An 18,562-nucleotide genomic window follows, 5' to 3' on the forward strand; every position below is an offset into this window, starting at 1 on the left:
TAATAAATGAGACTTTGTGCCTCTCCTCCATCTTCGCCATCAGTGGAATGAGCTCGGGGTTGTCTAGACTTGTGATTGTGGAGGAACAAGCTGGAAAAAGGAAAGTCTCTACCTGACTTGGCGCATTTGTCATAATAAAATTAGCATTTGCCTGGGTCAACACAGGACAGTACAGAACGGCTGGCCAGGATGCTGGCGCACAGGATGCAGGCCAACTGAAGGTAGGAAGGTAAAAACAGCAAAACTTATCGGCTTGTTGACAAGCGAAGCGGCCAAAGGCAAATCCAAAAGAAGGCCAAACCTTAGCTACCTTAGAAGGTAGCTAAGTCTAGATACCCTTTAGTAGATAGTACTTACCGGTCTTTCAAGAAAATATTTAAATATAGTTTTATGTAAATACTCTCCTGAATAAGCAATCAAAGTTATAAATTAAAATATTCATTTTAAACTTGTTTATTGAATGTTTTTTTTTAGGGAACCTAAGATTCGAATTGAATATTCAAATTGTTTACCAGGAAATGTTAAATTTGCTTTCGTTGGCCTCTTTTCTCGTTACCCCCTATATTTTATTTCCTCTTAACTCTCTCCGGAAAACAGCTTCCTGTCTGGCCGATAAACATTGAAGTTGGCCCATAGAAAATGTTAACGAAATAGCCAATTCAATTTGAACTCTATTAGCCTCGCTTTCGCTGGCCATTCGATTTCGATTTGTGGCGCTGCACTTTAAATGACCAACCAAATGTACAGGATCCTTCAAATTCCCGTAACTGCGGAATACTTTGACTTGCTAACGGCAATATTGTGCTGACTAAACGAAAAGAATTCAGCATGTGAAGAGAAATCAAATCACGTACAGTGTACGATCCGGGGCTGGCCAATATCTGCTGACCAAATTTCACGCAGCTGTAACAAATCAAAGAGCAAAACTGCATCCACTGCGATACGGATACGGAAGGCGCTGCTGGCCTGTGTTAGCCAGGCTCGAGTGCTAAATAAATTGAAAATTCTAAAATTTTAATAAAAATTGTCGCAATATTGCAATAAAATTCGCATGATTGGCAACAGCCAGACGTTTGGTTCGGGACATTTTTGATTTTTAAACCGTTTATGGGTATCACGTTTTACGGCTCGCCCGCCGCCAAATCGAATTGCATTTTTTCAAACACCAAGTGGATTACTAGTTTTGATAAATATATATCTCACCCAGGACATTTTTGTCCATCTTTTTTCGACACTGCCACTTTGTATGTGCAAGTCGAATTGAGGATTTTGTTGTTGCCATCCATTGGGTTCGAGGAGGAGTCAAATTTGGTCGAATAACAGGTGTGGGGGGTAAGCTCAGGTGCTGGGAATTGGGATATTGGTGTCCATGTCCGGTGTGACATTGTTTGTGTGCGATATTGTAACTGATATTTAAATTGTTCAACTTTAGTTTGCGACGTGTTTGCCCCTCCCTGGATGCAAATTTATTTTCTGCTCTTGGATGTACAAATTGTAGCTTTAAAGTGCGATACTTTACACGGTTCAACTGCCTAAGCGATTAACGTTTGAAGGCAAATATTTAAAGTATTCTTTTTAATTAAAAATACAGAATGTTTCGATGCAACAGTAGAGACTGTGTCATTTTATTGACAGATTTGAGCCGTTAACTATTGTAATTTTAATTAAAAAAAGGTTGCAAAATGATTTATTTGAAACTTTTAAATAGACTGAAACACTATAATATTATTTTGAAATATAAAATTATTTTTTTAAGAAAATCCCCAATATGTGGGTAAATGTAAAACCCAGAAAAGTAATTTAATTAAATTGCGTGAAGCTTTAAAAGTCAACCTATCAGATTAATTGATAATATTTATGTGCGGTATTCGAAGCACAAACTGAAACAAGCGGAAGGCATTGTTTGTTCGTTCGATTTTGACAGATACATAATTAGTTTTTGCTCACCAAAGGCCGCAGGTGCCTTTGCTGTTTTCATTTGTTCGATGCACCGCACCACACAACCAACCAAACAAAACTCCCCAAAATTCAAATGTACAGCCGAGAGATTGCAATTTTTTTAAGCCCCACAATATGTATCTATGCGGGGGTATTTTATGTGCCAGAGCAGAGAATGAATTTATATAAATGTTTATGGATATTTACCTCGAGCGGCAGCGGCGCCAATGCAAAAGCCGAGTACCAGCAGGCGGCAGAGCCAACTGGATGTGAATGCGGATGCGGATGTGGATGTCCTTGTCGCCATTTTGTCGAGCTGCGAAAATGGCGGCGTCTTTGGCGCCATTGCGTTCTGCTTTGCCAAAAAATGTCACAACAGCTGAAAAGAGAGTGGCGAAAACTATTAGAAGTGTTGAGATATTTGCTAAAAAAAAAATTCTGAACTGGGCGTTGTCTCACAGAAAAACAGTTCGATTTTCCCAACGGCTCTAAGTAAATTTAATTCAAAACATTTACTTTCAATTCGAGTTGTTTCGAATATTCAGATCGCCCCCTGTTTTTAGAACGTAGCAATTTTGCGGGTCATAAAATTCAAATCAATTTAGCTAATTAGCAGAGTCTCAAGTAATCAGGAAGTGACTTTCATGGAAAGAGCAATTACACTGAAAACTGAAAAGATAAGTTCTATCAATAGGTAAAGTGGAAATTTTCATAAAAAATATAATTTCCGCTAAAGCTTTGACTAATAACTTGATGAGTAAATGAAAAAATTTATTTAATTCCTAACTGCAATTCGGTATAATTTTCTTCAGAAGTTTTTCACTCTCTCACTTTCTAGTTTTCTAGGAAAATAAATTACGCCGGTGAAAAGTGAGCAGGAAGGTGTAATGCATGGGAAATGCTCCCTTTTTCATTCCGCGTCGATGCGGTTCACTTTTCCTACCAGTTTTTCCCTTCTGTTGGGAGTCATCTTCACGCCTCGTTCGGTTTCATTTTCACAATTTCCATGCCCACATCCTTTGTCAGCCGGTTTTTCCCCTCGCCAAATGGTTTTTTCTCTCATCTGGATTCAACTCCCTCCGCTAAGACCATTTAATAAGTTAATTGTTACTACTGTTGCACTTTTGCCGCTTTTGAATTTATGATTAGCCACAACCAGCGAGCGCAGCAATCAGAAGCCAAGCATTTAACGCTGTTGAAGGACTCGGTCTGGCCAAGATGATGTTGCCTCCTCCCGACTGGGCCAAGTTTACTTTAAGCCAGCGCTGACAGTTCCACATAAATGTCAACTGCGGTCCTGCTGCGCTTTATGCAGTCCGACTTTTATGCATTTCTAGTGCTTCCTCTCTGATAGAATTCATGGCTGCCAAGGACTCCACATAGTCCTTTTCCTTTTCCCCTCAAACTCGTCCCAGTCATTATTGTCGTCTGCGTTTTTACTGGCAGCCGCTCGTAGCTGTACCTACTGCCACTGCAGCTACATAGATGACTTTGTGTCAACTCCATAATTATAGTTTTCTGTTATTTTCTTATATTTTTCCACAAAAAACTTACAATGAGCAGGCTACAGTGGTCTCTGTTTATGGGAGCTTAAAATATATGTAATATGATTTTGTCACTATAATGTGGTTAAAAATTGCTGTTTTAAAATTTACAGGAAACACAAATATTTAAACTATAGATTTTTCAAAAGTAAGGTAAATCATCGTTCGTTTTCAGTTTTTCTTATCTATGTCTAGTTATACCAGTAATTAATTTAATTATCCCAGTATATTGCAAGTTGGTCTACAAGACGCAACAGCAGCCATACAACACATAAAGCGGCAAAGATTCTATTAACCCAAGAAATTATGAGAAATGAAAACTTATTACGAGAAGTCATTAAGATTCAAAGAATTAAAACTTCAAAAATTAAAACTGAAAATGAAGCAAAGTCAAAGCGTACTCGTTGTTGCAGCTTTTGTTGCAGTTGCTGTTGCTGTAGGTCTTGCTGGTTGCTGCTACTGCAGAATCATCACTAGTTATAGTCGACGGATCAGGGAACTCGGGCAGCCGTACAAAAACTGTCGACGTTTTATAACAAAGCCAAGAGAGAGAGGCCAACGGGACGGGTATAAAGAAAAAGCGAGCCTGCGTCACTTGCAGCGAGTTCTTCCTTTCAAGTTTCAACTGCTTTCGCGCAGCAAAGGAAAGTCATAATTGTTAATGGGCTTTTAGCTTAAATGAATTTTTACTGCAAAAATGCGTCCACGACAGTATAGTGGTGTATATAATGTACAATTCTGTTTAAGTTTTAATTAGATTTTTAATATTTCGAATGTGAAATATGGCAGGCGACAGTAAGTTTTTGATTAAAAAACTTTTCCACCATGATGTATGTTAAATCATTTTTTGTTGCATTGTGATATTTAATTTTAATTTTATTTTTTGCTTGTTTTTAATGCATTCCTGGTTTAATGAGCCGGCTATTAAGGCGGGAACAGAGCGCACCATCATTACGCAATGTCAGTTGGCACTTTTATCAATGTTTCCTGTCAGTTTCGAGAACTTTGCGCCGCGTCACGACGTCACGAGTGTCAGCGCCAGTGCCAGCGATTTTCATATTCACTGTGCATTTTTATCAGCCATTTGCCGACTCATTAAGCCAACGTCAATGTGTTCCCCACGGCTCTCCTGGGCTCTTTACCTTGGCCCCCCCCAGGGTATCTGGTATCTGCTCTGACTCTGACTTGTCTGTCTCGACCGATGATGGCTCGGTTGCATTTAAAAACGTCATCGGCGATTGAGTTTTACATGCTTTTAATTGACGTCGTCGTGTAATGAAATTCAATTTAAACTGTTCGCCATTAATAGTAATTCATATTGATACAACACTATCTGTGTACAAAAAAAATATTATCCTCATATCTAAATTGGTTTATTTTCACGGTTTCATGTTTTTAAATAAATAAATACTAATCATGGCCTAATGGTTTAGTTAATTTTCAATATCCTATTTTTATTTTGTTTTTAATATAGTTTTAATTATTTTGCGAATAATTTATCATTTTCAGTGCATAGTATGCAGATTGATATTTTTTCTCAGTGTCTCAGAGGAACTAAAGTCAAGTCAAGTCGAACCCTTGTCATGAATATGCAGCACGTGAGCAGACGAATGAGTGAAGCACGTCCGTAAAAATTGTCATACATATATGTTTATATATTAATATGTAGTATATGTAGAAAAAAAAAATATATTTTTTTCAGACAGCCCTAGTTATTGAACATGAGAGTGAATAACTAACAAGTTGTTAAAGAACCTAACAAGTTCAAAATGAATATTTCGCAATGCATGGCGTGAGAGTGTCCGGCCATTAACAAACTAATATGCATTGTATTGATAAATAGCTTATGTCTGGAATTTGAACATTGCATTTTATATTTTGTTTGCTCTCAAAAAGGAATTTTCTAATAATCTAATTTCCGTCTTTAGAATTTGAAAATTATATTTTTCACATTCCTATTCGGGAAGTTTTTATTAGATGTTTATAATTGAATCGTACGAATTATTTGGTGAGCTGTTTATTTATTGACCCATATATTGCGCCTTCTCATTATCGGATTATCTTTATACTGACGTCACAGCCTCAGACAAGGTCGAATAATTTTATCATTAAGCTTACTCGAATGCAGAGCGGAAAGGGAAAACCAGTTTTGCCATAAAAAAATTAAAGCGAGATTAAGTACCACTTAAGGCTTATACAGTTTAATGGCTTAAACTTTTTTCTGGTCATTATCGGTTAAATCTGGTAGCGGTTTTTTTAAGTCGCGTGCCTTGCAAAATAATATACAAACAAGACAGGAAAGAAAGCGACGAATTTTATATACCCTATATATAGAAAATATTGACTTTCCATGTATCCTTGACCAAGGGCTACAAAACGTTTATGGTGTTCCGCTCTAGAATAGGGCTGAAATTGCCGAAGCTGGGGGCCATGCATTTATCACCAACTCGAAGAGGATACCTCAGAAAATTTGACAAAAAATCTAAAAAATATTTTGTTTCTAGATTTTTATGCAGAATGATGGAGAATCGATCTAAAAATCGTTTAAGGTATTCCGCTCAAGAATCGGATGGAAATCGGCCAAGATATACCCATCTCTGGGGGGCCATATTGACCCTTCCATGCATTTATCACAAACTCGAAGGGATACCCCAGAAAATTTAACAAAAATTCTAAAAAATATTTTTTTCCTAAATTTTAATGCAGAATAATAGAGAATCGATCTACGTTTAAGGTTAAATCTTTTAAGGTACTCCGCTTCGCCATATTGCTTCAGGAGATGCATCTGCATTGCACGGTTTGGACCAATATTATACTACCTATGGTACCTATGGTCTCCTATGGTATACAAAATATAACAAAAATAAAATAAAGGATAGCAAAAAAAAAGGAAACAAAACATAAAGAATGAATTAAAACGGTTGTCACGATTTCAATGGAAATTAAAAATCGCAGCGTGTATTGAAATTGCGGCCAAAGCATTTTAATTAAAGCCCACCAGCGACACAACAATCTAAATTGTTGTTCATTCACCAAAAATATTAATGGACTTTTTCGATGGTCAATGCTGCTGCCGGCATCGACGTCGGGTCGAAACATCATTAACGCAAATATAATTACGTGACAATTTGATGGTTTTTCGCCGGCACTCTTCTGCCTGCGCCAACACAAATCACAAATCAAAAAGCAAAATTAATTACACAGACGGGGAGGACGGGAATATCGGGGCGTGTTGAGTCACCCAAGGGATCAATCAGTGCAAAGTCGCGAAGGTAAACAATGAAGCTATCCGGCTGGACGGCAAAATCCCGGCGACATTTACACAAACACAGTCCGCACGGTCTGCCCGGCCCGGTGAAGTCAGCCGTCCACGATTCGCAGTGTCCATTGAAGCGGGCCAGCCAGGATGCCAGCCCCCAAGCCTCCCAAAGGGGTCGAGATATAAAAAAAAGGGTCGCCGACGCTGTTTAACTTTGAAAAATTAAAATCCACTTGGGTCACTCGCGTTATCCCTCCAACAACCTCCATGGATAGCTTCACATTTTTCAATGGCCAAATAATAAAGTCCCCGAATGTCAGTTGGGAGTTATAATCTGTTTGCCGCTTTTTCATGGTCGCCATTTGGCTGGCCAGCGGGAAAAAGGGTATATTATGGGTAGGAAGTCCACAGAAAATTTCATAAAGGACGTTGGGCTGATCAAAGGATTAGAAATTATTGTTCAGATGAAATACAAGCCATAACTCTTTCTATTTAAAACTATTATTTTCAAAATAACTTTTTATATGAGTTACCATTCTAAAATCTTTGACAAAGGGTATCTTCTTGTTCGATCTTTAAGATTTTTTCACAATATCTTTTTCTTTTTGTCTGGTCCCTCGGACCCTCGGACAATGTCGATTAAATGAAACGTAAATTTGCAGCAATTACGAGGGTAAATATGCATTAAAATAAATTTGCATGCAATTATTTTTGGCACATCAAAGTCTCATCACATTCATCAAATTATCTAGGCCTAGATTTATCATTGTTTATTTGGTATTTTGATTTAGCCATTTTTGTTTTGTGGTTGTGGCTCCGCCTAATTACCAACTAAAACAATTGCAAATTAGAAACCCAACTTTGATGTGGCCCCTTCAATAACCCAATTTGTTATTCGATTCGTTGAGGTGTTAAGGAACCAGCCAAATACCTGACATCTCGTTTATCAACTTGAAGACATAATCTTTGAATTTGGTTCTGTCTCGGCGTATCGGTGGCATTGTGTTGGCATTTTATGATAAATGGCTCATGGGGGCGGATTTTTGGCTTTTGTTTTTCGGTCTGGCTGTCGGGTGTCGGGTGTTTGGATGAAAAGCTGCTTATAAGTTGTTGATCTAAGTTTTAGTCATGGAAATGAAAAGTGAAACATTGTCTGTGCTAACCTAATTTCCCGGCTCTCGGAGTCTTTTCCGAGTTGTTGGTTCTACTTTCCTTTGCCCGATAAATAATATTCCCCGCGTCGCTTCGCCAAACAGAACATGTGCCTCATTTTAAATAAACATTTAACATTTTCTCCGTGCATTTTGGCAGCAATTTTTTTTCTTGATTTCTCTGGCCCTTGTTTTGCATACATTTTCCCAGCGAATTAAAAAAGCGCACAGTTTTGTTGGAGAGATAAGCTACTCAAAGATTTACGACTGCTTTTTCTGCCGCTGCTAAAGCTTCGTATTGTTGTTGTTGAAATTTTCGGTAGCTAAAATAGGAGCATGGATAGGAAGAGGAGACTGGGGGCGAGTTGGGCATAAACAAGGCCAAAAGCATTTCCAACGATTTGGCGTGACAAATCCGGCACGATTTGGAGCTGTCCGTGCTGCTGCCGCTGCCGTGGAAGACGCAACTTTGTCGCAGATTTATATGCAATGTCAGTGGAAACGGTTTATCACTTTGGCCTAGGCCTGTTCGTACCTTTTTGATGATATCCTCTGGATTCTAACTCCAATTCTACATCCCCACTACACCTCCCGCAGCCAAAAACTTGGGCCTTTCAACTTAAGCTGCGATCCGCCGGGGGCCAAAAGGTTGAAATTTTTTCAAGACAAATTCCCCCTTAGATTTAGTGCAATTTCATTTACTTTTGTCTTGGCATTTAGTGAGATTTGTTAGCCGGGCTAACACAGCAGGCAGGCAGGCAGGCAGGCAGGCAGGCGGCAGTTGCTTAAGACGCTTGTCAAATGGGTTGCTCGGCCTATTTTAGACCTATCCGCTTTCATTTCACACAAGATTTGATTGCCAGACAGGGATCCTAAATAAAATAAACACAAAAAAGATTTTTTAGTTGCTCCGGGAAACCCGAGTCCGATGGAATTGTTTGCGTTTTGATGCCGTTTTCGTTAAATTACTTTTGAACAAGTGTCTTGGGTTGTGATCTGATGGTATTTCCGTCCTTCCGATGGGCTTTATTTTTGTGTATCATTAGTGGGCTTGCAGAGTTTCGCTTTGAGAGATTTTCAAGCGCAGAAAACTCAAACAGGAAACTAAGGTTCCAAAACTGCCATCTCATTATTCAATTTTCAAGCATTGCCAGTTTAAACTTTTGGAATAAGTCTAGTCAAATTTACGAATTCCTAATGATGTGCAATTTTAATTATATCCCCCAAAAACACCCCAACGTATGATTTTACACAGAAAGAAAGATCTATAGACCTATAGAGGTTCGGTTTTTAATGGGTATTAAAAAAAGAGAGCATTTTGTAGTATTAGAAGCTATTAAGAATAATAAAAGTATATTGTTAAGTTAATCTAAATCATAACCTTAATCTTAACCGTTTTTTTTGTTTGTTGTGCATGTGTATTCATTACATTATCTACTGCTCCTGCTGTAGACCTTTTTGATGTCAATCACTCAGGCGCTTAAGGAGCTGTCATGCCCGACTTCTTCCAATAGGAGACCACCGCCACCGGCTGGGGAGGTGCGGTGGTGTGGTGTCGGTGGTGGCATCTTTGGTGGCGCCAAAAGAATTTAAATTAGCCAAGGCAGCTGCCGGTTGTTGGTGCAATATTCGAGCATAAAAAGTTATCCACTTGCGTTGGTCTGACTTTGCTAATGAATCATGAATTTCTCAACACCATACTTTTTTTGGTACCGCTTGGCTTGGCTTTGTTTTGCTTTTGGTGTAATAAGCGTGAAACTTTTTGGCAGGCCCAAAATTTGCTTTGCTTCCCTGCTCTGCATTTCAACCAATTAGTTGGTTTGTTTGGCTTGTTTTTTCTCTTTTTTTGTAAGACGCTCGAAGAAGATAAAACAAAAACGAATCGGAGCTGATTGACAGTCTCAGTCTCGAAAGCGTTGCCAAGTGACGAGGGAGCGATTCGGGCCTTTGCAGCGGACTTGGCCGGAATCTGTCAGGGCGTGACTAATACCTGATCTTTTTCGGCTTCCACTTTTTATTCCTTCTGTCTGACGGCTCGCTTTTTTCGCTTTAAATTGGGTAAAGTTTTTTCTAACAACAATTGAAGGACTTGTCCAAGAACACGCCCCCCACACACGCCCAGTCAATTGTCATCCTGAAGTTTTCCCGTCGCTTTTGACGTGTGTCCCATACGAGGAAGTGTGTGTGAGGAAGTGTTGCCGAATGACAACTTCCTGTAACTTCGAGCAGGTATTTTCGGGGGAGGTTCCGTCAAATTGAATGGTAGTTTTCCACGCCAACAGCATGTTTCCTTTTGTCTCTATTATGTCTGTGGTTAAGTCGTCTTCGTTTGATGGCAAAGCAAGATAGTTGAGGCAATAAAATAACAAGAATTGATTTAAACTAAAAAACACAATTAATGGAATCCGGCCATGTAATGAATAAAGCTTAAATGTCTCAAATATTGATAGCCTTTCGATCGACACAACCTGTGAATTTCAATTAAGACTTAACACCACCTAAGAAATTATCAGCTTAGTTGGAAAGTTGGATCCGGACAGACATGCCCAAGTGATTTGCTTAACTAGGCGGATCTTTCACACTTGATCGCATCGCTGGCGAGAGGATTAAGCCTGTTAATGATGGGTATTCAGTTTGATTTAACACAATCCGGGGTTCGAACGTTTTTATGAGCAACTTTCCCACCCAAGGAGGTGACAGTTTTTGTCAAAATCGACATTACGTATGCGAAAATCGTTCGCGAACATGTTGGCTGACAAGCGATACGAATATATTGCCGTTTGCTTTTGTCGTGCCACCACTTTTGCCGTGTGCTGCTGGTACAACAGGACGTATGATTTTTATAAATGCCCTGTCGTTGTCGCAACAGGAAAGCCAACTCAGAAAGGCAAGCGAAATTCACTCTTGTCCTTTTCTTTTCCGCCCAGTGAGTGTGTTTGAAATATATCCAGGGACATTCATATATACGTTTAGGTATAGTGCTGACACAGCGTTGCTGTGTTTTTTTGTGTGTCGTGCCCAAAATCAATCCTGGCCAAGTATGAATGAATTTTGCACGGCTTCTATTTTTGCCCTCTGCCCAAAGGAATTTCGTCTCCCCAATCAATTGACTTTTGTATGTGTGCTTGAGTATGGGCGTGGAGCATTTTGGCGTTTTGTCATGCTGCTGCTGCTTATTATAAAAAATACCAGGAAAACTGATTTGTCAAGGCCATACAAATATTTGCTCTCATACAACATTAAATGAACATTTTTGCTTTATCGCACGTGCATAGTTCCATTGGATGACCAAGCAAACGCTTATGAATAGGCATCGTACCTTTTTTTTGGGGGTAAAATATTATTAATACTGGGTTAGAAGTTTGTGACTTGTCAGATTTTTGGATATCTGCCGTGGAATGCTGTCGATTAAGTTGATTATCCTGTTGAAGGGGCAAAGTTTACTCGAGTGTCTTGGCAGGAAAAGGGCTTATAGGTATTCATTTATGGATGAATACGGTCACAGGGAGCGAATGCTACCAAGAACTGATTTTTGATATATGTCAACTATTGTGATTTGCATTTTCAATCAAAGTTTTTGTGATGAGAAAAAACAATATTGATGGAAAACCAATGATGATGATGGAGGGCATGAATGACTATTACACTACACAAAAAATTTTACCTGACAAATACTATTTTTAGTTAGAAAATTGAGACAAATAACAGAGCTTTTTTTTTAAAAAATACTTTTTGTTTGTTAAAGTCATTATAGTAGCAATGTTGATAAGGCTGTGTAGTTTTTTTTTCTAATTTTTAAGCAGAGTATATTTTTTTGGTGGGTGTAGTCTCATATGAGCTGAAAAAACTAGGAGGCCGTGTGTGAAAGAAGAGCTTCAAGTTATGCTTGTTTGCAGAGGGCTGGCGAAGCTCTTCAAGCACGAATGCCCCACAGTCACACGTTCAAGATGCACAGTGAGCAGTGGAGAATGTTCACTCGGCACCTGTCTGAGGCTGGGATGTGCGTCTGTTGTCATATTTTCATCACACTTCAGGTGTGAAATAAACACACGAGCACACACAGTGAATGTGTACATAGTATAGTTTCATGTTTCTGAAGAAAGTGTATGCAGCTTGGTATATTTGCTCAAAATCATTTTTTTGTTGTTGTACGTATGTATTTCTTTTTAGGATCTTCGTTTTGTAGCAACAGCTTAATTTCTCAGTTGGCCAAGCAAGCTTGAATAAAGTTCTATGCCATGGACTGTTTGTTTAATTTCTGCTCCCGTTTGCTCTGCACCATTAGAAATTAGTTCTAGCCCTGACCCGGCGTACTTGTTTTTATGTGCTTTGCATAACTAATGATTGAGTCTTTGGGTCCGAGAAAGTTTTCCCAACCTCCGGGCAGACTTAAAGAGCTGTGGCAAATTTAATGGATAAACAATAAACTCTTTATTATTAAGCAATCACTTAGAATCTGGAATATTTTGTAAGCCTTCGTTTGGGTATCCAGCCCTGCCGCATACATTTAATTAAAAAGTTCTGTGGCAACCAAAGGAAAAGCAAATATTTGCATGGGAGCCCTGTGTTATTCTACCAAACATTGCGTAAATACAATCAGCCACACACACGAACTCGCATCCAGACATAATATCCGATTTCAATTGGAAGGAAAACCTATTAGAAATTATTTCCCTTCACTGAATATTTTCTAGATTGTGTGCGCAACGTTGTTATTGTTGTTAATGCCATTCTATTCAATGAAATGCTCAGTCCTGACCCCCGAAAAACATTTCCCATAATAATTGTCAGTCTACTGCCCACACAAGCCCCAATCACAATCCCTTTATTTGGTTAGATTTTAAGCCTCGAATTTTCGTGTTGGGTCAGCCTTCAGTGGGTCATGGGTTAGTATGTGTGTATTTGGCACACATGGCGTATGCGTATTGTTGATTTAGTTGATTGGCTTAAAGGCGTGACCTAACCAATTCTGCCTACAATAATTGTCCGGAATCCTGCTATTTGCTCTCCTCCGTTCAATTAGCTTAGCTCTTACCTTCTAATTCTCCAACCTTTGGCTTCCTTCAATTCTGGACACCTGCAATAGAGGAAATTCGATGATAAGTTTGAATCGTAAAATTATGTACATGTTCCTTATAATCAAGTGGTTTTGGGTCTGGAATTGTGGTTAAGCATATCAAGTTGCCATTGAATTTAATATTCAAATATTATGAAGATATTTTATTACATTACATTGTTCGTAGGTATGTCCTAATTAAAATGTTTTATATTTGAAATGAATTTCAATATATATTTTACATCCACAAAATTTCCAATCAAATCTGATTTCTAGCTGCCACATGTTACTTGAACCGTTAAAAGGGAATGCAAAGTTTGATTATAAGACTGAAGATACCTTCTGACTTAAATAACTATTCTTTAATCAATCGATTTAAAGATAACTTATATTATATTCAAGTAAAGGTTTCTGGGAATCTAGGTAACATAAAAACAGCATCTGAACATCTTTTTTTAAAGATTCGGTTCATTTTTGAGACTTTTTTTGTGTTATTTAAAAGAACGATGCATCCTTGTTTATGAAGTGTCCAAAATTGTGCGCTGGCCTGGCTGCTTGTTTGTTGCCTTTCATGTTAATGGACTTTACGCGCACATGGACAGTGACAGGCAGAAGCTGCAGGAGCACCATCGAGTTTTCGTGAAAAGCGGTTCCCTTTTTCCAGTTTTCCGCTATTTTTTTGTTTTTTTCGATTTTTTTTGTAGCTAACTTTCAGTGGATGGCATAGAGACATACGTAGATAGGCTTCCCTATACGGGTAGCACAATATATGCATAGAGTCTGCCTTGTTCGCCCAGCTGTTGCCATTTGAATTTCCCAGAGATACCACCAGCTTTTGGTTTTTATCGATGGTTTATCGTTTAAAGTTTTCCATCAGCATAAATTCTGGGTTGTTCATCCCACAGTCTGCCGCTATTTTTCATTAGTCCCGTGACGTGACATAGTTGCGTATACTTAATATTTATCTAAGTTTCTTACGACAATCGTAAATAACAACTACAAGAACACGGTCGCACACACATGCAACATGCTGTTCGACAATTATTTGTGTTGCTGCAACACGCCAAATAAACAGTTTTTTCTTGGGGCGTGGGGCTCAGAAGAAGTGAGACTAAAGTCAACATAAAAATGAAATACAAGACAATAATATTTGTTCAACATGTGCGCGAAGTGGGTGCGTTCTAAGGGTTGTTCATATCATCCCCTTCTATGAAATTCGTGCCCTCATAAGTAGGCTATCTTTTTGGATGGCTGGGGAAATTAATAAACTTTTTTTCACATAGCGCTCTTAGCTCAGATTGTTTATCGTTCTCTTCTGACTCTTTAACCATTATTACGTGATTTTTTTTTCAAAAAGAGGTGTTTCAACTGCAACTCATTACATGATATTAAGTTTCGTTGCCTTTATATTGTTTTCGTTATAACTGGCAGATGTTGCATTTTTCTTTCAACAAACAAAACTTTCCACCAAAAGTGAAATAATGAGTCGTTCGTATGCGTGTGGGAAATGCAAACATCGGACCAAGCAGAAGTTTTGGATCACCGCCCATCTGGCTCTATAATGAAATTTCTTTAATGCTCGTATGACATACATTTTGTCAGGAGGTCAATGCAAACAATTCGTTGTGGGATGCACTTGAAATATTCCGATATTTTTATTTATATTTTAAAAACACATAAACGTAATCGTAGAAGACAATGTTTTATACATGAAAAGTTTTTTTTATATTTAATCATTTAGCCTACTGCTTAAAAGATTTAATATATATTTCAGTGCTTCGCTTTTCGACTTCGCACTCAGTTTTAATTAAAAGCCTCAAAATAGATGCCATTAAAAGTGGCTATACCGGAGCGAAGGTGATGAACAACACGCCGTTGAACCGCGGCAGGGTTTCCAAGCGGATACCTAAAATTGAAATGCAACAGAATGTGTTGGTCACAGTTTTGCCAGCTCTGCCCGGTGATGCGTCGTCATAATGTCAAATGGATCGAAGTCCAAACAGTACCGTGCAAACATTCGCGCAAACAGCTGCTCACACACAGATACTCACGCCACACCCCCAATAGCACAAACTCAGTCAGGGAGCGATATAATAACGGTTATCTGGCAAACAGTGTGCCAATTCCACGACCCCAAAAATCCGCCCTTTAGGCTCAAAAGGGCTTGCAAATATTGCCATTTTACAGAGGGTACTGCAATTCACGATGCCTCTGTTGACATTGTCCGGCAACTGTCATCGCCCATAGGTCGAAAACGAGATGCGAAATATTAACAAATGCCCCATGAATTTGCGCCTATAAAATTGCATCGCATATCCTGGCCCCAAGCCGTACAAACAATTGTGTTTAGATCTCGTACACGGAACAGAAAAACGTATTTCAGAAACAGGCTATTGATGCTATAGAAACCTTATATACGTAATAAATAATAGTTTTAATGTTCTCGTTCAAGGAAGAAAAATTATAAAAGAAAAACTCTTTAGTTATTTTCCTTAAAAATTTTTCACCAAAATCAGAAAGCGCTATTAGTGAATTAAGCATAAAAATCCTAAACAAGCCATTAAAACTGATTTGGTGAGGTTTTCTGCTTACTCATGATTAGGCCTTTTCCATAAATAATAACTTGGCTTTGCTTCTCCCACATATACATAGGTTGTTTGAATTTTGTTAGTTTGTACAAAGTGCAATTGTGTAAAATAAATTGCATGCATTTGTTTGCTATTCATAACATATATACATGTATATGGACACCTTATGGATAGGCACCTATATTCATATCCTTACATATTTGTTTTAAAAATTGGAATAAATGTGAAATAGTTTTGGCGAAAAACTAAAAGGCGGTATAAAGGCCTGCAGCGATAGCCATATCTTGGCCAAAGTCTATCCAATTCTTGAGAGGAATACCTTAAACGATTTTTAGATTGATTTTTCATTATTCTGCATCAAAATCTAAAAACAAAATATTTTTTGGATTTTTTTGTGAAATTTTCTGGGGCGTGCCCTTTAAGAAGTATCATACGATTACGATGAATGGAAGGACAATGGATGTATCTCGGCTGATTTAATATAAATAATATATATATTCGATTCTGCCACTAAAGGTAGATAGATTTCGGATTCGCCCAAAGGTACCTTCCTCCCTTCTTTATAAGTGAATTTATATATGTGGAGTAAAACTTTAATTTTTCATTGTTCTTTATTATTACCATTATCAGAGTAATGGTAATGGGTGAGTATGCATGAATTTTATTGTTATTGAAAAATGATTTCCAATTGAAGTCATTTTAAGCTCAATTTCAACTTGCAATAAAAGTAACAACATCTAATCGAATGTTTTATTGCTCCAGAAACATGTTTATCTTTGACATTCACCGGATGACATTGGAATTAAATTGCAATTCTATTTGAATTGCTTTTCATGTTGTTGCATGGAGTAGCCTCTTATTTAGATTTAGAGAAATTACCAATTATTTTTCGTTTCCAATTTATTGGAGAAAATTCCCGGAGCTAAATCAAGTTATAACGAATTTGATATGCTGCATTTTCGGATCTTTTGCGGAATGGCGGCCACAAAAGCAAACCAAAAGTCGAAACCAAAAATCGTTTAAAGTTCATGTACATATGTATGTATGAATGGGTGGGTTGGCGGGAAAGCACAGCGGAAGCGTCAAAATGAACGGAAATTGGCTTAAAAATGACAACAGAAATGCAACAATGACGGCAAAAACAATGCCATTCAAGTTGGGTCACCCGAAAATTGTGCACGATAACTGCTCTCTTTTAGGGCCTTGAACTCTATAGTATGTCAATCTGTATGCCCATTCATATATATACACTCACTTATATAGCAGCAATATCTATTCATAGGGAGTTTGATTTTTGCGATTTTCATTTGGTTTTCATGGAGTTCTGAACATCGTTTTTGCATTTATAATTTTTAGTTTCATTGTTTCTCTTTCGCAGTTAAATTTCCTATTAAATATGCCAGCGTTTTTACGTCTCGTTGATTATTTTCGCGGTTTTTTTGTCATTTTTTTGAGTGCTCCGGCTTTTGTTGTATGCGCATTCCCGTATTTGTTGTTTTTGGGAAAATTTTTTGTTTAGGCTTTTTAGCTGCGCTTTTGGGTGGCCCTCTGTGGTCAGTTTTTGTTGCCATTTTGCAGTTTCGGTCGGTCTGAGCCCAACTGAGGCATTAACTTTTGCACGTTACAAGCTTAACATTGATTTTGCGGATACGCGACGCAGCGTCTGCCTGCCATTTCCCATTGCCCCTTCCTGATTTCCGCGATTTCCCCAATTTCGTGGCAGTTCTGTTGTGTGGACGCTGTGAGCCATGTGTCTGGTGCCTTCCGGAGGGCATCATTTGCACAAAAATTGCAAAAATGTTTGCTGTCCGGCCAGGAAGGACACGAAAAGCCATGCAAACAAAAAGTTAGTTGCCATTTTGGGAAGCTTCCACTTTTCGGCTTTAAAATGTTGACAAAAAAATTGACTTTTCGAGTTTATTGAAAGGGAATATATTTTAAACATGTATTACTATTCATTCATAATAGGTATTAGAAAGACATATGAAATGGATGAAAAAGTATTTAAATCGGGAAGAGTATTTTTCTTTCACTACAAAATATAAAAAATTTAGAAACATCGAATTGGCGGAGCTTTGTTGGTGGATACCTATGTACGTTACGTATACGTAATATTTTGACTGGCTTATGCAATTCAATTTCGGCCTTTCTAGCCATTTAAAAATTGGTTTAACAAGCAAAGCTCGGTCAGCTTGGGAAATTGAATTAACAAAGTGCCCAACATCGAAGTGACCATATGAAAGCTTTAGAAAGATACTTGATGCTGCTTTGTCTCATTTATAGTAATGCTGGCATTCGTTGGTTCTCGTATATCCTTTCCGGAAGTTGGGCCGGAGGCTTTTGAACCTCTCCAGCTGTCCTTCGACGTTTTTTCAATAGAAAAATACAATCCCGGTAGCTTCAATTGCCAGAAAAGCTGCAGATGCAACTGCTCTGCACGCACAAGAACTCGAACACATAAGGGATGCTCTGGGTTCCGTTTCCGGTTCTAAATATAGTTATTTCTGCACCGCTGGTAGCCATGGCAACTCTTTCATGCACTTGAGCAGCATCAGCCACCTGACTGTCTGTCCTTCCATCCGTCCAACGAGCATTCCGGCACTCATTCCGCCCGGAGCCATTTCCCAGTCCCGGCAGCAACTGTTGGCTTACCCACGGAACTTGTTTCCACATAAAAAAAATCTTTTGGCTTTATGATGTATTTCTCGTATGATTTTTTTCTTCGATTACTTAAATATTAATGAAGTCATCCGGGACGATTTGGACGATTTTTTTCAGCATTTGGCTTTCAAATTTATAGTAATTCACCCTAAATTTTTTTGTTGGAAAGACATTTTTCGAGTGCATTCAAACATTTCGCTCATTTTATCTCACAGTGCTCTGTGTATTTTTGTATGCAAATAAGCAAAATATTTTAACAGCAATGTTTTTTTGCGCTGTCGTCTGGGCCGCTGTTTGCCAATGACTTGTTGATTTTACAACTTTTCCAATTGAATGCACTGGGAAGGAGAGTAGAACTCATGTTT

General features: G+C 38.3%; 1 protein-coding gene across 1 annotated transcript in view; it reads right to left on the minus strand.

Moving 5' to 3' along the window:
- Positions 1-18,562, minus strand: part of LOC6499681 (serine-rich adhesin for platelets) — a 48,855-nt gene that overhangs the window by 14,763 nt on the left and 15,530 nt on the right. Inside the window, exons 3-4 of the mRNA XM_001954123.3 lie at positions 12,928-12,969; positions 2,146-2,317 (exon numbers count right to left, since the gene is read on the minus strand). Of these exons, the coding sequence (XP_001954159.2) occupies positions 2,146-2,284 (139 nt within the window). The 5' untranslated portion in view covers positions 2,285-2,317; positions 12,928-12,969. The remainder of the gene's footprint in view (positions 1-2,145; positions 2,318-12,927; positions 12,970-18,562) is intronic.

The sequence above is a fragment of the Drosophila ananassae genome, chromosome 2L (assembly GCF_017639315.1).
Source record: "Drosophila ananassae strain 14024-0371.13 chromosome 2L, ASM1763931v2, whole genome shotgun sequence".
Lineage (NCBI taxonomy): Eukaryota > Metazoa > Arthropoda > Insecta > Diptera > Drosophilidae > Drosophila > Drosophila ananassae.